Raw genomic sequence first — 18,137 nt, 5'->3', positions numbered from 1 at the left:
TGAAAGGAGAACATTCCTTTTAAACACTTTTAGACCACATCTCATTTTGTGCATATTTAACAGTATATGCCAAAAAGAATACCAAATATATATATATATATATATATATATATATATATATATATATATATATATATATATATATATATATATGAACATCAGCTAGGACCAACCAATTTCAAACAATGATATCATGACATCCATCAATCAATCTGCAACTTTGGTTGTGAACTTCTTTTGAACAATCTGCTGTTTCAGCTCGATTTTAATGTGAGTTGTGCATCCAAAAGGTATTAACGCAATTCCAACGTTCCTCTCCGTTCCAAGTACAAACCAGTAACACATAAGTCATTCAACACCAGAGAGAAAATGTAAAACAACTCAGTAAAATACATTTATTGACAAAAAAAAGTTGTCTTAATCCTTCCTTTTAATTTTACACACAAAAATATCAAAATACTTTACAGGGCTTTTAATCTGAATATTGTCAAATTTGTTTTGATCAATTCTCTCAAACAAATACACTGTACAATGACAACATGCTTGTCCTTTTTTTTTTTAAATTCAGTGCTCATTTCATTTAATGTATTTTTTTCTTTCAGGGCACAATGCATTTAAAATTATGCATAGTTATTACTTGGTATTTAGCAACACATCTGAGAGATGCCACTGCATTTCATGCAATTCATATCCCAATAGCTAACTAGCTCTCCGTCAAACTCCATTCAGAGCCAAGTGCTTAAATGTTGTAATACATAAAAGATACACAGTACGACATTCAGAACATGGATTATCTTGGGTTACCCAAACTTCAAAGCTAAAAAGAATGAATGTGTCTTTACACAAACATATCAAAGTATACAACTCGTATTCCAACAAAATTGAAAAAGGTACTTAAAAAACGATTTACAAATTGGGCCCAAAGCGCCCCAGTGCAACATGAGAAAGAAACAGCTTCAGAAATCCTTCGCACCACTCTTCAGTCAGTCAATCTCTTGGACATGGATGTGTGTCTGGACATTTACCTCGACCGAGAGGCGACTTGTGAGGACAGACTTGGTAAATTGTACGACTCCCACTCGGGAGTCACGGTCAACGCGGTTGGCTCACGTCTTTCTCAACGTGATCAACATTCTCCTTCTGTCATTGCTACAGTATTCATCACAGACTAGGTGAGCTGCTTGAAGTTCCTTTTTCTGACATCTACATTAGCTGCTAACAAAATAATCTAGCACTCAAGATATCACATGTATGGGAGAGAGCATGTTCAATATTGCAAACGAGTGGGAAAATAGTTTAAACGGCCTATGACAATATTGTTAAAGAACACAGGAGAAAATATGATAACATAATAAGATGATGAAATAATCCCTTACTTTGTGAGCATCCGTTGTTAGTAAAACTGAGCCAAACAGAGGCATCGTGTGATACAGTGGAGTGGAAGGAAAGACAAGCTTATCTCTACATTGGCTTAATTAGGAACTGCAGTGAAGATCCGACAGTGACGGCACTGTCGATCCACCGTCTCATCACAGCTACACTAGGTATCACACACCGTCGCAACAGCACTTTAATAATAGTTTACATCTCGGCTGCTGCCAGCCTTCTCCTATGACGCCACTGTGCAGGTTTGACTGTAAGACTCTCCATAAGTCCTTGTTCCTCGGTCCTCTGAAGCACAAACAACTAAAGAACATTGCATTTGAACACAAAAAAATTACAATAGAAAATGATTTGACACTTCAGTTACCACTATACGGTTATTCACACATTTCAACCTTTTGAAATCATCAGTTAGCTATCAAAAGTATAAATGGGTTTTTAGGAAGAGTGCTTTCACTTTACTAATGTTCTCTTCCCTGTACCCCGAGATAAAAAAACACTATCAAAGAAAGACAACGAGAGAGTACGAGCCTTTGGGCTCGTGGTTTTCTCTGTAAATCTAGCATCATTAAGGCATTATCTATCCAGTATTGCTAAAAGAACAACTAGTTGGTGAACATGAAAGGAATATATATATATATATATGCATGTAAGTAACATAAAAACTGACACTTAAGGAGGAGAAGGAGTGCAAAATACTCACATAAATCAAAAACCTGTCAGTCCATAGTGGCCTAGTAAGTACCGAGCATCCTTTATAAAGTTACTTTGTCGATGGCTAATTTGCTCTGTTAGCTACTAACATGCAAAGTGCACACTTTAGGAAAAAACAATGAATTTCTTGCTTACAGTTTTCCAAATGTTTGGTTTCGTCTGCTTAATCTCAATAGCAACTGGGAGGATATAAAAGTCTTGAGAAACTCTCATGGTGGTTTTGAATAAAAACCTGGTGCTCAACGTTGGACGATGGCGCCATTTTGGACACGTGGGCTCAGTGCCGTTTTTTTTTTTACATCTACACGAGTTAATACCTTCGATTTAACATCAAGGTTTTTGGTGGGCATTTATATCCAGTGAAGGCTATTGCGGTAATGAGTCAGCACAACATTTTAACAGTGGAAAAGGGGTGGTAGAAAGATCTGAGGTAATAACTAGATTAATGTTGAAATGCCACTAACCACACATCGGAAATGACAGTATATTTACCCTTTTACATAGTAAGTGCCCTGTGAGAGGCTGCAACATATACAAGATTTGGATGAAAGTCTGGGTTGGGTGAACATAAAGGGAAGACACAATATCCAGGAAGACGGTTGAGGTTGCAAGAAGTGGCAGACGTCTGTGATTCTCACTGACGGAATGGAAACGCCGGTTCAAGCCATGGAGGGAAATCATGAACGGTCGGTGCTCGAGAAGCCAGGTAAGAAATGCTCTGACCTCAAATTCACACTTCAACCCAGAAGCCGACACCTGCAGGGACGAGCAGGAACTCCGGCTCCTCCTTCATAAGCGGCCCCGTTGGCCTAGCTAACAAATTAGTGCAATTAAAGAAGAGACCATTGTATTCATGCTCTCTGAAAGCTGCCTACACACAAAAAAACAAAACCTATGAGAAGAACCTCTGATATAAAGAATTTCAAAACACGAAAAACTTCACCTTGACGTTTAAGTCCATCCTGTTATACATTCGTAAAAGAGGGCGTAAGATAAAGGTGACAGACGAGGAAAGATGTTCAGAAGTTATGTAAGGTGAGTTCTTCAAGCAGGCTTTGATGCCCCGCATCTTCATTTGAGCTGCTCCTGTGAAATGAAGAAACGTCACCCATTCTTGTCTCCACCCTTCTCCCCTGTGGCCTGAAAACACAACCACACATTGTTTCCCACTGTTTCTAATAGCCAAAACTGTGACATCATACACTCTTTGATGATACATCCTGCAGTGTTACTCACCCCGGGCTTGGGAAGTGCATTGTCCTGCAGGCCAAAGAGGTTGCCTGCCTGGCTACCCTGCAGGGGTGAGGCTGTAGCCGAGGACAGCAGGTTGGGGGACTGGGCGAGCAGGGGTGAGTTTGGGGTGGAGGCGAGCGCCCCCGTCAGCGTGAGGCGCTGCAGCTCCCTCTGTCTCTGCTGCTGCAGCATCTGGCACACCATCACCTGCTGCTCCTGGTGGATGAATAGGGGATAACAGTTGATGGGACATTCAGGAAACGTGGAACTTTTACATTTGAACATGAATACATCTGTGTGCTAATTAAGTTATCATTATTGGTAAAAGTGAGCCTTTCAGGTGCGTACATGTTTTTTTTTAAGAGACCTTCAATAACTGGTCCAAAGTAGCTGAATAAATGCATCATCCAAGTGAAAATGTCTAGTTCACTGGTGTCTGATTGGCTCCAACCTCCACCAGACTTTTAGGAACACCCATGGTGGCTAATTACCTGTTGTTGACACTAGTTAGTCACAAGCTACTGCAGACACTGTTACCCCAATATTAATCTTTAAGAATCATTGCTATGAATTGACAATATTTCACATCTTACTTGTTTGTATAGTTAATATTGATCCACATTATGCTTCCCAATTGTGACATTGACTGTAAACATTGAGAGAGTAATGAGAGGTAGTAACTTAAAGCAAGACAAAATAAGGCAGATACGGCACTACTTTTGTAATCAACAAATTACTCTTGATTCTGGTAAATTATTGGAACAAATTGGGTTGAATGGATACAGGTCTGTTAGCTTAGCTTAGTATCAAGACTGGAAAAGGGGGAAACAGCGAGCCTGGGCTGGTCCAAAAGCCATGAGAAAATGGACATTGTAAAAATACAGGTAATAAGAATGATATTATATGTTATATAATTACAGGAGTGAAGTTCTGTGAGGTGAGGAACTGCTGGAGCTGCTGCTGTTGCTGCTGCTGCTCCAGAAGAAGCTGCTTCTGCTGCTCTGACAGGAGAGAAGACCTGAAACACAAGCAACGATGGACGGTCACATTTAAAAAAACGCACTAGAGCAAAACAACAATTCATTTTAAAGTGGATTTGTTCTTCAGCTGAGTCAAAGACAGACTGGGTACATACGGGCTCGCACTCTTGGGAAGCTGAAAGCCCTGTGCCAGTGCCTGGGGGTTGAGCGGTGGAGGCTGGGGGCGCAAAGCGGGAAGCGTGGGCTGAGGGGCGTTCTGCATGGGAGACTGGATCACACCGTTCAGACTGCCCAGCACGCCGTTCATATTCAGCTGAGGACTTCCGGTCAGGGACGACATGAACCCGCCCACCACGGGCAAAGAGGAGCTGCCTGCCTGACTCAGGGTCCCCAAGCCGTCGCTCAAACCGCGACCCAGGCCGTTCAGCAGGGGCTGGCCAAAGGAGGCGGGGCTCTGCTGAGGAGGAGGAGTACTCTGGAAGGAGAGGGAGGAGCTACTGCGGGACGGACTACCAGAGTGGAGCTCCTGGAACAAACACATGAAAAAGCATCGTAGCCCTTTAGCTCCCAGCTTGTTTTTGATGTGCCTCCAGTGGCTTTGTGCTGAGGTTCTGTTGAGGTTCTCAAATCAAGCTTGTAATGTCTGTTGTTATATCTTATGACATCATCAATGGGAAAAACTTCAGGGCTAACCTGCATCTCTTTACTTTCCCCCACAAATAGCCTAAACTCTAGACACGCTGCACCTTAACGTTAATGATAACTTCATACTGGCTCGCTGTCATGTGACTATTAATGGCTTCACCAGGCAGTCACCACCTTTCTCAGCTCAGCTGCCTGTGACACCATAGACACAGACCTCTGGTGGTGCTGGACGTGTACTACAATACATCACATCAATACAGCGTCATAGAAAGCGAAACTATACTTTTTCAATACAACGGTGTTGAAAATCATACCGTTGGGATGTCTAAAAACCCTGGTGTACCCTTATAACGTAACACTGCCCGGGCCTATTGTTGTGGCTTTATGAATGTAATTCATGGCGCTGCTAGAAAGCTGCGACTCCGCCCTGTTACAGGTGCATGACTCCCTTTCTTTGTGGAAACTGGTAGAGCAGTAAAATGTTGTTCTTTAAAGGCTCAACACCAACAAATAGAAGCAGGATATTTCATGAAATACATTTGTTGGAATTGCTCTGGAAATGGAAACGTTTAGGTCAGAAACAATCCTATACAGCCACCACAGGCTGTAGTATTTAGTATAATATTACTGCAGCCTTTATCTGCAACTATGCAGAAATATTGGGTTTAACCATAAAGAAAGGATATGCAAAAAAAAAATGCAGCATTTGCCTTTGTATGGTGTGTTCAAGGCAAGAAAGTGTCTACAGGTTCTCACCTCAGACGAGGTAACAAAGGTGTCATTCAGGAAGCAGCTTTTGGACAGGGGACTCTTATTGGTGCTCAGGGGGTCTAAAGAAAAGAGAAGAGAGAAAGGGTGAAAACTAATAAAGGTTTACATTAGCCACCACGTTTAAAAAAAAAAAATGATTGATGTAAAAATAGCCTACATCAAAAAATCATTTTGCATAATTTTTGTGTACTTGGCCATTGTCAAAATGACCTGCAGCCTTTATGTATCACTTTTGTGCTGCCATACAGGATTTCATGGAAATATGCTTGGGGCACTGCTTTACTTAACAAAACCAGAAGAGAGGTGCTGATTTCTAGTGCAGAACAAGCAGTAACAACCACTTTGATTTTACAGTAAGTTGGTGAAAAGAAATATGTAACTTCCACTAATATACTGATGTATAAAATGCATGTAGATGACCGTCGTGAGGGCAGGAAGGAGGAAAGAGAAATGCTGATGAAAAGTAGATGGGGAGCACATGACATCACAGTAATAGTGTGTGTCTTGAGGTTTTGATATGAAAGTTAGGAGAGGAGATAAAGAATCTGACCTTGGGTGGATGACAGGAAGTTGATCTGAGCAGAGGTGTGCATGGAGCCGTGGGCAAAATGCATGTGTGGAGGGAACGACACGGCCAGCTCCGTGTTGAGCAGCTGCAGCCGCTCCTTCTTGGCCGTCAGGCCGAGGATCTGGTCCTGGAGGCGCTGGTTCTCCTGCTGCAGGGAGTGGAGCGACTGGAGCATCTCCACAACTGCAAGAGGCCGGGAGGAGAGACACGTCAGAAGGGCTTTTGAGATTGGCTAATTCAATACCACACCTCTATAGTTGCTGTAGTTGATTTTAAAGTACTAATCGAGAGGATCAAACATGTTAGAACCAGCTCTAAATAACACAAACAATCTGAAACAAGCATTAGTCATTCCTGGACTTTCTTAAATACCTCGTGCATTCAACCCCATGTTCTAAATGCTTTCTAATTGATTTTGTGTGGAGCTGCCGGTGCAGCGTGCCCTGCATCACAGGCCGGGAGAACAAACACACTTCTCTCTCACTTCTGTGGAGTGGAACGGCAGTTAACACTAATTAACCTAAAGTGAACTCTCCCTGGGGGCACAGAAAATATATTTAAGGTGGAGACTGCAGGGATTTTCCATTTATAGGGAGGTGGAGTCAGAGAAACAGAAAGACGACGATACAAAAAGTGAAAGAGGTGAAATGAAAGCGGCGTGACGGCACTGGATAGAGAAAGAAAAAGAAGCAAAGAATAGATGAGAAAGCAGGTGTCAGCTGATGATATCCCCTGAGGTAAAAGTGAGTGAGAGTAAGGAGAGAGGAGAGAGCACAACAGCAATTCAGCTGATTTTAATATTGTCACAACATGCTTTCTCTCGCCGTGCTATTTTTGGTCCTTAATCCTGTTCGGCGACACAGGGCCATTCATCATCTCTAAATAGTAGGGCTGCACCGAATGTTTGAAAGTCTGTGGTCAAATGATATGATGTCATTACCCTAAAAATGTGATTCATTGGATTAAAATAGATATTCCGTTTTATTAAATCAACTTTTTTTAATGAATATAACCCGTCAGTGTTGTCAACGTGAATAAAAGTAGGATTAGCGTTGACTTCTCAAGGCGGGAATCGAACCACCGATCTTCCAATACCTCTGAACCACAGCCGCCCCAAATGTTTAGAGACTTGACGCGATGAAAGTATCCACTGGTATGTGTTGTTTTTTCCCCTGCTCACTCACTATTTACTCCCATCTCTCCATTGCTGTGTTTCTCCAGCAGGAGCTCAATGTGGGCGCTGGCTGGAGGGACGTTCTCAGGACGGGCTCGGACTCCTGCACCCTCCCTCTGGTCAAACAGCAGAGGAAGACAGCTCATAGGAGACCTGGATGTGGAGGAGGGGAACGGCAACAAGGAGTCAGAAAGAAATAAGGAGTCATCTGTGCAGCCAAGCTGGGAAACTACCAACAAAACCCTGCAGCTGTGGTTAGTATTTCTCTCTAATCCGCAGTCACTTTGGTAGTTAATCAGCTGCTATTTGCCTCCTTCTCTGACTACAATCTCACTACGGCTACAGTTCAGGGAAACTTTGTCAAGTCATGTTTCCTCTGATGGATGAGAGAGACCATCGTAAGTACCACCATACCATCATGAGTGATTGAGTCATTTTCAGCAGCCCCTGGAGGAGCGTAAAAGGCATTTAGTGTCTGGGACTTAAAATTAAAGATACTAATAAAGATGTGATAAAAATGAGACATACTGTGATGAAAGACTCTCTCTCGGTGAGTTCCCATGACAGGGGAAGCGACAGTCATCGAGGTCGGACTCTGAAAACGGAGACAAAGACACATAAACTTTACCTATTTATCTCTTTAATGACATATGGTACAATATGGGGATATTTAATATATGTGTGTGTGCCAGATTTTGACAAAGGGAGGGGGCTTATCCAAAACTACCATCAGTTTCTTAACAAATGCACGTAAATCATGGTGATGTGTGAACTCTGTCTTCCTCTCACCTGGCAGTGAGGTCTGGGCTTGCGTCAGTAGTGTCGGGGCTGTGGAGAGACAGCTGGCGAAAGGCTGAGTGGAGGTCAGGCTATAGGTGGTGCTGGAACCTGGATGGACCTAGGAGGGAGTGAACAGCAACATCTGGCTGTCAAAGAAATCTGGAAAGAATTTATTTTTATATGACCGAGACGCTTGTCTACTGCAAAATAAGTAAGGGTCAAATATTCAATATTTCAAAATATATCTCATATATGATTATAGGATCGATTAGTCTGTTGATACAGTGTTCAATTAATCAATTAATAGTTTAGAGAAGAAAAGAGTTAGACATGAAGCCCATCACAAGTTCCCAGAGGCCAAGAAGAGAAGCAAACTTGCTTGTTTTGTTCTCCCACCAGAGTTAAGGAGAACCAGAACACATAGAGCGACGTAACATCATTAGGATACGCTGTGTTAAAGACCCATCATCATTCAGGTGTAGGGGGAAACAGCCTCTGGCTTGTTTGGATTTCTTTAAACTAAAGCAAAGGATGCAGTGACTTCCTTACAAAATCATAGCAGAGGGGAGGCTTATACACCTTTGAATTTTTTCCATTATTGATGAATCTGATCATTTTTGCGATTAATTGAATAATTTTTTCTATGGAAAGAAAATAATCAATAATAATCAAATAATAAAGAAAGTAGATAACTGTGAAAAATGCCCATTATAATTACCCAGAGCCTAAGGAGATCCAGTCCAAACCCTTCAGATATTTAGTTTACTGTCACATACGGCAAAGAAAAGCAGTAAATCCTCACAATTGATAAGCTGGAAGCTGCAAATGTTTATCATTACCATCATTTGATTTATAAATTGTCAAACTAGATGATTTTTCTGTCGATTTCAGCTAATGTTTTAACTCTGTAATCATGCAATGCTAACAATACTATAAAAAAGTAGTCCCAGACACAGGGATAAATAACAGACATGGCAGCTTTGCAGGGGTCCTGATAACAACTCAAATACCTGTGTGTTTGAGGCAGCGTTGACTGACGGAAGTGAGAGTGAGGAGACATGGGATGTGAGGAGTCCTGAGGAGAGAGGGGTGCTACACATTCCCCCTCCCAGAGACAAGGAGGTGTTACACACCCCTGCAGCCAGGGAGAGAGGGGTACTGCAGACACCCCCGCCCAGTGTAAGAGGGTCCTTGAGGCTGGAGTAGATACCTGAGGGATCGGAAAGATGACGTCAGGTAAAAAGATATTTATCACTCTTTTCATCTCAGAAGTCGTGAAAAGACGACGCCCTGAGCGTTCGCGTACACCAGAGAATCTATCAGTAAGTAGGGCAGGAAATCACACACTCAGAGACGCACAGAAAAACACTTTGTAGGACAATATTCTAATTTTAAACCCCTTTGTATGAAAAACAGTGCCGCGTACTGTCACAGTATCCAACGGCTTATTATAATGAGGCTCTGATATACAGATAAGCTGCTGCTGCGGTGCTGACATGGCACATGTGTAATGGAAACATTTCAAAACTTTAGAATGAAGCTGCAGACGAACACCAAAGTGTTTATACACACAACCTCCCCCACCACACACACTCACAGACACTCACTGACAGGAAGCCAGAGGGCTACCACACACCCACTCAGTTACACTCACCAGAGTTGAGCAGAGAGTTGCCACGGCTTGTGGAAAAACCGCCAGCAGAGGAGGAGGAGAAAGAAGAGGAAGAAGAAATGATAGTGGGGGGAAGCGTGGAGGGGAAAGCGGGGTGAGGGATGGAGGATGGGGTCGGGTAGAGCGAGGAGGAGGTTAAGGCTGGAGGAGGAGGTGCTGGGTGGTGATGGTGGTGGTGGTGCTCCTCTTCCCTTCTCTCTCGGTTCTTGCTGCCCCGTGGCCGCCCCGGACCGTGGCTGCTCTTCTTGTTGCCGCGGTGTCTCCTCTCTCTGGGCAGCGGTGGCGGCGGCGGCGGAGGAGGCGCGGCTTTGTCCTCCAGCACCGCCTCCTCCAGGATCGGCGGCGTGCTCAGTTGAGACGGCTTACAAAGAGACTTGGAGGGCTTGTAATCCCCGGAGGAGATCTTCCTGATCTTGCTGCTGCTGCCCAGCCCCGACGAAGAGGTGATGCGCATGATGGACCCGAACGTGGAAATTGTGACCTTGTTCTCAAAAGGGCTCGAGTTGCCCTCCGACCTGTCGTGACCCTGTGACCCTGCCAGTGCGCCGTCAGCAGGAGTCAAAGCTGGCGGCTTGTGGTATTTACTGTCCTCCTCCTCCTCCTCTTTGTCCCCCTCCTTTTCCTCGTCCTCTTCATTCTCCTCCTCCTGGACTGCTGGCCTCCGGTGGCGCTCTTTACGCTCCTCGGTGCTGTGGTCGTTGCCCCCCTGGTCGTGGTCACGCTCCAGGCGGGACGACGATGAGAATGGATGGAAATCCTGAGCGGAAGACAGGGAGCCACCTCCAAGAAAAACACAGAGTGGTGGTCAAACTATAGCCTTTATGTCACTGTATCAACATTTCACTACGACTTGCATTTCATCACATGGTACCTGTGTTGAATGGACTAGAAGAACAGGAGGAGGAGCAGCTCTTGGCGGTGCTTCCTGTCTTCTTACTGCGATGACCATGACTGTGTGAGCTCAGCTTCTTGGGCTTTCCCTCAGCGTCCTTGCTGCTGTGGTGACTGGAGGAAATCTGTCCCAGAACACATGGGTCATAACAAGATCAGTTCCACTACAGAGCGTCCTGCATGTCACAAGTCATCCGGTTGGTTGGCATCTCGTACCTTTTCTATGCTGCTGGTTGTCACTGCAGAGCCCAGGCTGTCAGACGACTTCTTGTGGCGCTCTTTTTGCCGATTCTTGTCCTTATGACTCTGAACAGACAGGAATACACGGGGCTCAGGTACAAACACAAACACAGTGACTCAGGCTGAATCTTACCAATGCCATGGATCTCTTTTGACACTAATCAACACTACGCTTACCTTCCTCTGTCGGTGGTGGTGATGTTTGTCTAGCGCTGGAGAGCTCGAGCGACCCCTGGCAAGGCTGAAGGTGCTACTTGTATTTTCACTGGAGCGCAACTTCTTCTGCTGTAAAATCCAGACGAAAAAAAAGTGAGCATCGTCTCAAGAACAAATAAAACGTAAAGCCATAACGCTGTGGGAGCTTCTGTGTAGAACGAACGTGACGTTGACGGGACGGATTTTGAGCGAGGATATAGGTTTGCACAGGGTTTCGACTGTCACCCATCTTACCATTTTGTTGTAGTGGTGCTTGCAGTAGCCACAATATTTCACGTTGTCAGCTTCAGGGCCTTCCTCCTCACACAGCAGACCAGCCATCTGAGCACTGAACACAGAGTGTCATAGGGTTACACACACACACACACACACACACACACACACACACACACACACACACACACACACCTGAGAGCATTCGTCATTGATCAAGACAGGATGGATCAAATATCTGCACGCAGAAATCTGTGCCAAACTATCTCCCAGACTGGCTTTGAGGCTCGAGGTGTAAGCTGCAGCTTACACATTATAATATAACACAATTAATGCACAAAAGGAATTAAAATGTAAACACATAGGGAGGTAGAGTGGGAAGTAGTGCAGACACAGCAATGGGAAACATATATCAGCATTGTGATGCCAACTGTGGACTGCAGGAGTCTATTCTTTCTGATGACTGGTGGCTGTTTCACAACTAATTCTATCAGTCCGCAAGCAAAATCAATCATGTTTATCTAAAATGAGATTACATCTTGATCCATTAAAAAATAAATAATAAGAATCTTGGATCTATCTTGGATATGGCATACTGCCTGCTGGAGTATTCTTATAAACGTGACCTTTAAATAGAGTTCCTGAGTCAATGTTATTGTTAATAATTATAAATTAAATTAATTTGCTGCAGCGATTTCATGACTATCAAGATCTTATTTAGTTATTAAGTGGGGATGTGTGGGATACTTATCCATAGTCAGTGTAAAACCTACAGTGGTTAGCAGTCAGTACGCCCCAATTTTGGAGAAGCAAATCAGCACTGAAAACTCTGTACTTCTTTGGAGGGGGCAGCAGCAAAATGTATTTAGTATGGATTTATATTAGTTTAAGAGTATGCTGTATTTAGAATACAGTCACTGCTTTATCTTGTCGTCAGACAGCCCTCATTTCACCTCGAGGAACACAGGAGTGGCAGGTCTAGTGCTGCCTCCATTGGCATAGTTGTATTTTCTAAATATAGTGTACACTTTACTGATATTGATTTTTTTTTTTAGGTTGGCCTATCTTTTAAGTGGTTACAATATGAATTGCTGCTGCCCCTGCTAAGCTATGCTCTGCTTCACTTCTGTGCTGAAACTCCTGTCTGCTTCTGTAGGTAGAAACACACTGACCATCAACCCCACCTCAAAATATCCAAACTAAGACTTACCAGGTGACGTGGAAAGCTTGTCTGCAGCCCTGTCTGTTGCAGGTCATGCAGGCTCCGCAGGCAGCCTTGCTTTCCCTCCCATGGTCCTCACAGATATAGCAGGTCTGGTGAACAGGAGAACAGGAGATGAAAGAACAGAGACATATCTGTCATTAGTATTAATAACAAGAGCTACGTTGCCCTGTAATTAAACAAAGTTAATACAAGGTCATTGCAAAAAAAATAAACTCATAGAAAGCTTAGTTATAAGGTCACACATTATTATTTGGTTATTAAAGAGAACCATTATGATGGACGTGCAGGGAAGTTAAACACTTTTTTATTTGAGTCTAGCCGGCGCTTTTATAAAAAAGGAGCACACATTTGCTCAGTGCCTGTGTAGCAAAACTGTTAACCAGATGTTTGGGAATGTTGTGACAAAACATTTGACACGGAAGAGCTTGTGGTTTTTCAAAAGACGGCCATTACTTTAGATTTTGATGGTATTACGATGCACCTAAAATCTAAACACATTTCCCTCCCTAGGTGTAAAATAGTTTCACGATAAACTGTGAGGAACTTGCATTGATGCAGGAAAAAAAAAATGGATCATGTAGAGCCAAGATTTTTGGATCTGTGCCTCCTGCGTGAGCAGCGTCAGCCTTCACTGACAAATAAATGTGCACACATGTCCACAGAAGACATGTAAGCATGTGATCACACACACACACAAGCATACAAAACGCACACACACTGCTTTTGTACTTCTTCCGCAGATTTTCCCAAGTGAGTGGGGCAGATTGCTGGTGGGGGGTAGAAGAGGCCTAGCAACAGGTGCAGGACAAAGGAACAGCGGGCTCTTTACCTTTTTTCACTTCAGCCCTCTCCGTTTTTTTGCCTTTTCTCTCCCCTTCCCTCTGTCTTCCTCTACTCCCCACATCCTCACTCTGCTCTCTGTTCACCTCAGAGGATGTCGACTGTGCAATGAAAGGCCGGAGACATAACTACACCAAGCGTGTAAAAGGAAGAGTGGCTTCTCAGGTTTTCGCCGTCCATTGTAACGCTGTCTAGGAATGCAGGCAGCAAAAATCTGGATGAATGGCTCCGACGGGGGAAAGCTGCATGCAATTTACTGTAGCTGACACAGTAATATGAAACCAGGCACTCGAACACTCACATGTGTACATTTATATGCAGGCACGAATGCAGGCACACACACACACACACATAACATACGCACAGCACGTCAGCCACTGGCGGCTCAGTCTAATGCGTCAAATATTGATTTCTTTGCAATGTGCATTGCTTTGAAAAAGGCCTGCCCCGGTGCATGCTGGATACACCGGCACTTACTAATTCTGCTACACACAGTCTGCCAACTATCAAAGCCTGCACAGACAAGAAAAAAAGGTACAAACGGATAAAGTTACGAGACTGCAGATGTATGATAAAGCTATAAAGGGCCTGAAACTACTTTGTAGTTAAAAGGGTTTGCTTTGTAAATTTAAATAAATAGACATTAGCAGAATATTTTAAAAGCCTTTCTGAATGTCTAAGCACGACTGTATATGTGAGGGAGGAAGTGTTCAGTCTGTTTTCAATAGGTGGTCTCTGCTCGGCATGTTAGGATGCCGTGTGAGGCCCCGCTACCTTTGAATATGTCCGTCAGTATGTAGCATGAGGCTGTTTCATACATCAACATGTCATTAACCAGTGTTTGTTTAATATACATAGAGATTAAATCAAGCACAGACTTCCCTTTTTGGATATTTTAAAGTCACGGTGCTTTGTACTTAACTAATGATTATTAATCTGTTTAGAATTGTATCTGTTAAATGTAAAGAAAATCCCAGAGACATCTTCAACAGACCATAATCCAAAGAGATTACATTCTTATGGATATAAAAATTGGCATTTTGCATGATAATTGACTTTAAACTAATCGCTTCAGCACCATTCAGCACATACAATGTGTATTTTATGGCTGTACCACATATAGCTGGAAGCTTCATTTTTAGTGCTGATGAATGAATTCTATGCCGACATTTGATGCTGCACAGCTCTCTCTCTGTTTTGCATATCTGTTCATTGTCTTCAAACCAGGTATTTCTTGCAGATAACGATCAGGCTACACCAATATTATTAGACTTTTATTCTTTGTAGACTTGGATGCCAGTGGTGGCTACCTAAGATTGTTTCCAACTGGTGTGATCTAAACATTTCCAATAACTCCAGAGCGCTGTAAAGTCGAAAAAAAGTCAAAGTTTATTGAAAGTAACAAAACAAAATCCACATGTTTTTTATCTAGAGGTATTCTACTTCAATCCATATTTGATGGTTGTTGTTCAAAAACAACATTTTCACTGTGGTCAAAAACAAAGCGACCGCATAACGTTCCGGTCCAGCATCGATCTGACAGCACCGTGAAATAAATTTGACACGACCACAAAAAAAAAAAAAAATCAAGTCCTGTTTGTTTGATATTTGGCGATGATAGCACGACAAATATTCAAAGCTTTATACGAAAACTTCAGCAGAAGCTTGGAATGTAAAAACATATACAGCCCAAGGGTATTTTGTGATTGAATGTAATTTCTTTGTTGTTCCCTCGACCTGCCTCATCCATTTTCTACTTAAGATGGGAATCTCCCACGTTTCCCAGAATGACTTTTAACAACCTCCGGTGAGCAGCAGGCGTGACCTTGTCACATTCAGCTCTGGGTTTGTACGGTAAGTGTAGGTGGAGAGACTGATGGTGATGTGGTGGAGCGAAACAGTTTTTCCCGTTAGGGCAGAAACGAGAGTTGTGCCGTTTCCCAGATGTCTTCAAGCTGCAGTTGTTGAAGCTAACTGTCATTGGTGGAGAGCCGGCGGATGCTTTTTTTTTTTCTTTTATGATTGATTTCCCTCCCTGGGATTGTTGACACTGATGATAAAAGTGTCAACACAAAAGGTCCTGCTCTGTTTTTTTTTTTTTTTTTTTGAGGGACCGACATCAAAGCGGATGTTTTCAGTTAGAGTTCCAATTGATCTTCAGAGTGGCGTGAAAAGCACGTTTTTGTTATTTAACTTATTCAGGTCAACCTTTTCAGGAAAATATTGATTGCACAATGTAATGACTATAGAATAATGACACCATTGGCATTTAAATTGACTAAAAAACTAAAACAAAACTAAAGGGGGGAATAAGACCAATTATAATGGTCAAACTACACAAAATTAACTACAAGAGAGAACAGTTACAGCAAATATAAATCTGATCATTTGGTCAATTTTTGACATAATTTAATTGGAAAGCATTAATGTTAGATAACCAGGTGCCTTATCAACCCTGATAACAGGATGTTTCAGCCACGCCAGGAGGGAATAAAGCAGATGTTGATACAGAAACTTTACTGTAAATCCTTAATATAATTTTAGAGACAGAGCTCCGCATCCCGATGACGTCTAAGAAATGTTCATTTCACAATGTGTCACAGGTGTTATCAAGTCAACAGTGTGTGTGTGAGTACCTTGATGTATCTCTCATGGGGGACGTACTGCAGGATGATGGGCTCCATGGTGAGGACGTTGGCAAACTGCACCTCAGGGATGTAGAGCGCACACACAACGTGGGCCCAGCCTGTCGGAGGAGGTCGACAGCGGATCAGTGACATGACACAGCTCCACTTATGAATGAAATCTGTTGCGTACACTCATGGGGAGGAAAGCAGGAGAGCGAGATGGACAGCGGGTTGAGATTTACCTCCACTGTCCGTCCTCTTGAGGGCACCATCTTTGTGGGGACACAGCTCACACCTCTGAGGCAGGACGAGAGAGAGCAGAGCGTTGTTGTGAGCGTGGCATTAATCCTGCCGGGTGAAGCAGGGATGCGTCGTGTGCTGGCATACTCACCACGCGCGCCGCCCTCTCCTGTGATTCACACTTCCGACAGAACCACGGACCGGTGGGAACCTGGACGATGCCATAACATGCTGGGATGGCACACAAAGTACAGGTTAATCATACTATTTATAACATGGTTATACCACCACATATTTCACAGATACTACCATTTTTTCTCCTTATGATTGTTACATTTTCTACCACAACATATTTTACACATATCTTAAATTGTGTGGTTGTGTCAGATATTTGAAAAAGATAAATAAGTTAATTCAAAATTGAATATTAGAGAATTGAAAAACAGCTCTCAACTCTGCCTCTAAATAAACGTCTTATAACACTTTTTCCTGACTTTTAACAAACAGCTCCACTTCACCTACAGATGAGGGCAGACTGAAGCCTAAATCTACTGCCCAGAGTTGGTCCAGGGCTGATTCATGGTCACAAATATGAGCCTAGAAGTTAACTGCTGCCCTTGTTGTCTCATTAAAGCAACAAAGCAACAGGGGCAACACTGTGTCCAAACCGGCGGGCCTCGCCGAGGCTATTTTGTCGCAAAAACACGCCTCTTGCAGTGTGTCGTGAATCCGACCGGGGCCAGACGGCCACACGCGCGCACGCACGCACGCTCGCGGACCTGAAAGTGCCACCAAGGCGCCATTCAGGCTCGGTGTCACACTCCGCTTGGCCCTCTGTTTAATCATGTGTGCTTTGAGAGGAAACAACAAACAGCACGCCTACCTACCCACCCCTCCCACACACACACGCACGCACGCACGTAGACAGCGACGGACCTAACCTAGAAACCTACCGACCTAGCAGCACCTCTGGCTGCCTCCAGCCGCCGGCTCAGCCGCCACAGCTGTCCGCTAATTACACACCAAACGGCGGCTAACGTTACCTTGGTGAACGGCGACGCTGCAGCCGTGTCCATCACAGTAAACCAGAGGGTTCTCAGCCCAGCCTCGCTCGTCTGAACACACGCAGCAACCTCCAACCATTTCCCGCATGCTGCTCCCATACGAAGAAATGTATTTCCCCTCCCGGTAACGGCTCAGACCTCGCCCAGGCCTGTCAAGTGGTCGTCCCGCACTTTAACGCCGCGCCGGGCATAGTCGTGGGTCGCTTTCGTCGCGCACTTTTTAGCGCAGCGGAGAGGCGAAATCTCGGCGTGGGGTTTGTGGTGCTGCCGCTACGTTTTTTCCGTGATGTCCTCCCCGTCCCCATAGAACCGATGCAGTGCGCATGCTCAGATCCGCTCCTCTGGTTCGGAATAAGTCACAGCAAAAGGTGGCAAGTTATTGTTGTTTTTAACACGAGCATCCCTTTTCAGCGTCCGTTTTTTGGACTCCAGCGTGAATTTTTAAATTCTCCTGGATGCGATAATATTGTACATAAAGGCCGCTTATATGTGGAACAGCTGTATAAATTATAACCGTAAAACATGTGGATCAATCAGTCAAAACCGCTGGCTGTACTCTCTCTCTTGCTCTCTTCAATATTGTTTCAACAGCACCATCTTCAGGTCTTCCACAGAATAGCAGGGGCAACAATTACAAGCGATTTCACCATCTGATGTCCTG

General features: G+C 43.8%; 1 protein-coding gene across 1 annotated transcript; it reads right to left on the bottom strand.

The window, feature by feature from the left end:
* Window positions 1–381: 381 nt before the first annotated feature.
* LOC311008289 (protein AF-17-like) lies at window positions 382–17,805 on the bottom strand. The gene is made up of 20 exons (XM_084001827.1): window positions 17,456–17,805; window positions 16,564–16,643; window positions 16,415–16,469; window positions 16,182–16,291; window positions 12,691–12,794; window positions 11,502–11,595; window positions 11,229–11,336; window positions 11,028–11,117; window positions 10,792–10,936; window positions 9,903–10,700; window positions 9,259–9,458; window positions 8,258–8,366; window positions 7,997–8,063; window positions 7,479–7,621; window positions 6,277–6,477; window positions 5,712–5,785; window positions 4,466–4,836; window positions 4,249–4,348; window positions 3,334–3,546; window positions 382–3,237 (listed from the first exon to the last, which is right to left on the bottom strand). Exons 1-20 carry the CDS (start codon window positions 17,562–17,564, stop codon window positions 3,202–3,204), a joined length of 3,207 nt encoding a protein of 1,068 aa, XP_083857953.1. The 5' UTR covers window positions 17,565–17,805; the 3' UTR covers window positions 382–3,201.
* Between the last annotated feature and the right edge of the window lie 332 nt (window positions 17,806–18,137).

This window comes from Eutrigla gurnardus (genome assembly GCF_963514095.1).
Source record: "Eutrigla gurnardus genome assembly, chromosome: 3".
NCBI classification, from domain to species: Eukaryota; Metazoa; Chordata; class Actinopteri; order Perciformes; family Triglidae; genus Eutrigla; species Eutrigla gurnardus.
This window is presented reverse-complemented; position numbering and strand designations above follow the sequence as displayed.

Coding starts and splice junctions, on each gene's coding strand:
- LOC311008289 (XM_084001827.1), bottom strand. CDS start 17,564: ATGCGGGAAATGGTTGGAGGTTGCTGCGTGTGTTCAGACGAGCGAGGC. Junction 6,478..7,478: donor TGGAGAGATGGGAGTAAATA/GTGAGTGAGCAG, acceptor GGCCTCTTGCAG/TTGTGGAGATGCTCCAGTCG. Junction 3,238..3,333: donor ATGCACTTCCCAAGCCCGGG/GTGAGTAACACT, acceptor TTGTGTTTTCAG/GCCACAGGGGAGAAGGGTGG.